Source organism: Stereum hirsutum (assembly GCF_000264905.1).
Source record: "Stereum hirsutum FP-91666 SS1 unplaced genomic scaffold STEHIscaffold_7, whole genome shotgun sequence".
Classification (NCBI taxonomy): Eukaryota; Fungi; Basidiomycota; class Agaricomycetes; order Russulales; family Stereaceae; genus Stereum; species Stereum hirsutum.
The window spans coordinates 2,095,683-2,099,752 of record NW_006763137.1 but is presented as its reverse complement, the minus strand read 5'-3'; the positions used below and the strand labels follow the sequence as shown (position 1 = coordinate 2,099,752).

General features: G+C 46.5%; 1 protein-coding gene across 1 annotated transcript; it reads left to right on the top strand.

Annotated features, from left to right (window-relative positions):
* Positions 1–2,421: 2,421 nt before the first annotated feature.
* On the top strand, positions 2,422–2,879 carry STEHIDRAFT_157250 (uncharacterized protein; the record flags this gene model as incomplete). The annotated part of the gene is made up of 3 exons (XM_007304485.1): positions 2,422–2,476; positions 2,596–2,742; positions 2,806–2,879. The coding sequence occupies 3 exons, from the start codon at positions 2,422–2,424 to the stop codon at positions 2,877–2,879; spliced, it is 276 nt and encodes a 91-aa protein (XP_007304547.1).
* Between the last annotated feature and the right edge of the window lie 1,191 nt (positions 2,880–4,070).

Here is a 4,070-nt window from a genome sequence, read left to right as displayed (position 1 = left end):
CGACGTTGGAGTAGCATAGACAGCATAAATGACATCGCAGTACACATCTCACCTTGGGGATCTGCAGAATTTGCAAAAGAAGCCCAGAAGAAGCAAAAGAAGCATAATCATGCTTCCGATGCTAATTCTGCTTCTATTGGCAATTGTGCTTCTTAGAAGCGGCTTTTGCATCTTGCACAGCAACGATCCATGTGATAGTCAAGCCTAGTGGTGCTTCCATTCCTATTTGATCTCTTGTTGTGCCTAAAAGTGCCACTTGGGCCACAAACCACCAAATTATTGCCACACAAGCTACAGACATCGTATGGTCTCGCAAAAATCACTATAATTTGTAGAGTATTCAATTCTATTATAGTTATATATGGCGCCTATCACATTGATGACACTAGTCCCATAAACCATCAAATACGCTGAACTAGACCCCTTTCTCAATATTAAGCTGTGCACACAGTAAATCAAATCAATCTACCAAGCTAAAATCGTCATAATTTTGTACAATGTTCATATCTATCTGGAAAGTATATAGTCCCTACCTTGTGAGTATCCTACATAGTCAGCACCTTTATTACTACTTGAAACTCCGTACTCATGTGTGCGGAGTTTGAATTTGTTCCGGAAGAATACCGGACCAGTTGGTCATTTCATTTATCAGATGTTCTAAGCCGGAGAAGCCTGAGCCTAAGAGGTCCATGGACTGGTCTATCGGACCAAAATATAGGGTTAGGGGTCTGCACGAACCTTGCGTTGCCGCCAAATCTAACAAAGAAAAGAAGCAAAAGAAAGAGGTAGTATAAACGATGTACCTTCGTTCCTCAGGCATCGTAACCCCAGTTTGCAGAGTCATTTATATATTAGGAGTTCAAAATTGACATAAAACTTCCAATTGTCTACTTTCACTTGCAACTTTCAACTTCTGGCTTTGATCTCACCAGTACCACAATATGACTTTTCTACCTTCCAAATCCTTTCCCAACGTTTTCGTCTATGTCAATGTTTCCCTTACTGGACAGCATCATGCAACCTCAACAGTTGCCCCTAGCCCACCCCGCCTTCACCTCCGCCCCCATGTTGTTTACTTCTGCCGCCCGAGATTGATGGTACTGATGCTTCATTTCTCAGGCATCTGAACACACCAAGTGTGAACAGTCTTTGTTCCTTCCGAGCACTATCACTATCAGGCATCACCAGGGATGAATCACAAGAACTGGAACTGCTCAAGAAGGACAAGCAGGCTCAAATATATTTGACACAGTATTCCGACGAGACAGAGGGAATTTTCATGGTATTTTAGCAATTTTCTGGGAGTCATAGGACCACTTACTGCAGAGTTATGACTTTAGTTATTTTGCCACCAAGCCGTCTGCAGAACGCCCGATTCCGCAGTTACTTTTCCAACTTTATAGTAGACCGGTAGGCGCCAAAGCGCGTCCTTTTAACTTGTGGGAAGTGTCCTTGTCTCTTCATCATTGACAGTGACGCTTCTCACAGGTGAGTCTTTCTATAGATTTTGTCTCTTTCTTTTTCTATTACTCACATCATTGACAGTGACACTTCTCACGATCATTCTTCGAGTGCTCGATTATCTGCGCCTCACATCGTGCCAGCCTTTGGAGTCATGTATAAGTTAGGACAAGTCAGATCCAGCTGACATCTTCGTTCTTTTATATTCTCAGATGTTCGGAACCGTCATTACTGAATAATTATATTTGCAATATCTTCATACACCCATGATGCTCCGGGTTCTCACATGAAGTGAAGACAGATTGTCGATGTAGAGGGTGGAAAGAGAGTTGAGTGAATAACCAGTGGAAGTCAGCAAGCTTTGAAGGAAGAAGATCTCTTCTCCCCACGGTGCCACTGAGGGCCCCCTTGCTGTTCCTCTATAGCATATCAAGAGGGTATGACATTAATGTTGGTGGTATGTATAGGTGTATGAACTTGATTTATGAGAGAAATGATGACAACCCATGTGTGTGATCTACAGGCTGGGGTCATAGTAGCTAAAGACATGTTTCTGTGGGATAGAGAAAGTGTCCATCAATTTTGAGAGAATGATGCAGAGCTAGTACTTGGTATGCCACCCCTTTGCAGCAACCAACATCTCTCAATCAGTCGTACACGTACAGGGCCTCTAGAAAATCCTTATACACATTCTCCCACTCCTCCTGTAAGATGACCCACAGCTTCACACTATTCGTAGGTGGTCTATACACTATTCGCAGGTGGTCTATTTTGGGCACGCACACGTCTTGTTGGTTGTGGTTGTGGCGGACGTTTGTGGGGCCACTGTGGCACAGTTCGGAGTTCTCCTCGGTCTTAAAAACTCGTCCATGTACATACCCTTACCCTTGTCTCTGTACCCTATTTCTGTGTCTGTGTGTGCTGGGCCATTAGTGAGCGTCTATTCCCGACAAATTTAAGATGATTGCCGTGCTGAAGGTGGATGCTGCGGGAGCATGGAACGAAGCAGTAAAAGGTTGGCTTTCCTCATTCCCCTGCCTCCTTGTCTCTCCCCTCCTGTTTTCATAACTGTGGAAGCGATTCCGATTCTAAATGTGCCACTTTTATCTACCCAATATCACAGTTGTCTCACAGGAATCGCGCACGTCGCTACCAACGTCTCCCTCTCCTCTGATCTTCTCCACCACGTCCTGCAGCTGCTTACCCACGACGACTTCAAGCCCATGTTCAAAGCAGCGGGGTTCATAACTTATTTTTGCCCAGAGTCGTCATCTCGTCATTGTAAGACTCAGTTCTTGATTCACCAACACAGTCTTCGCTCACATCCCCTTCCATCCGCACTAGCCGTATTCACCCTCAACGTCAATGGAAGCCTCCTCCCCGCATCCATCAACTGTACGCTACCCTTCATCTCGTGAAAAATGGTCGCTAGCCTTCATAATCTGGATGATGCTCTCTCCGCGGGTGAAACAAGTGGTTTGAGTGGTGACAACCAAGGTGGGAGATGAGTGAGTGTCGCGGTGAAGAGAGTTTGTTTGTGATGAGAGACAGAAGATGATGACATTTTGATGAGTGTATCAGTTGAACTACACTGGGCTGAGCGCGGGTGACAATACTCTGCATTGGGAAGCCGTTGACTACCTTGCTCACCAACTATCGTGTCTGTAACTCTGCATGGCCGTATCTTAGGGGTTGACGGGCTTTAGTGTCAAATGTTTCAAAATTGGGAGCAACAGAGCGCGTTGCGGTGCGAGGACCCTGGTTTGTGGAGTGGTCATTGTATCACTTGACTCATCTGTGCATCTGTGCCAACAGCAGTATTTTATCTGTTCACATTGACCGGAGATGCTCTTCGGCTTGTTGCCCTCTGAGGTTGATACAGCCATCTATGAGGGTTTGGCTTGTATTCCCATCAGGGCATGCCACGATTATATCCGTGCGAGTACCTGTATCCGTGGGAACAAGTACCTGTTCCCTCAGAGGCCACACCTGTATCCGGGGTGGCATCCGTGGGAACGGGTATCCATATCCACGGATACAGGTACTTGCCAATGGGCAGGTACTCGTGGATAGAATGAGTCTACGGGTATCTTGTAGGTACCTGAGGGGTACCCGTGGGTACTGTGGTACATATAAGCTGGGGAAGGGGGTGGAGAGGTACTCACCAAATCAATAGCATTGTTCCCAATGACGAGTGGGCCGAATTGCATGAAACCAAGTACAGGGGGCGATGCGGAACATCAACACGCGTCAATCGACCCTGCAACATCACAAATGCACGCAGAATTGAGTGAGAACGAGCGAATTTACGATAGAAGGTAGCAAGGGGTACTCACCAGGTCAATGTTGTCGTTCTCAACGACGAAGGGGCCGGATCACATCAAGTCAAGTACGGGGGGAGATGCGGGACATCAACACGCGTCGATCGACCCCGCAACGTCACAAATACACGCAAAAATGAGTGAGAAAGAGCAACTTTACGATAGGAGGTAGGAGGGGGTACTCACCAGGTCAATACCACCGTCCTCGATGACGGGTGGGCCGAATCGCGTCAAACCAAGGATGGGAGGTGATGCTGGACATCCAAATGCGATGATAGACCGTGCAAC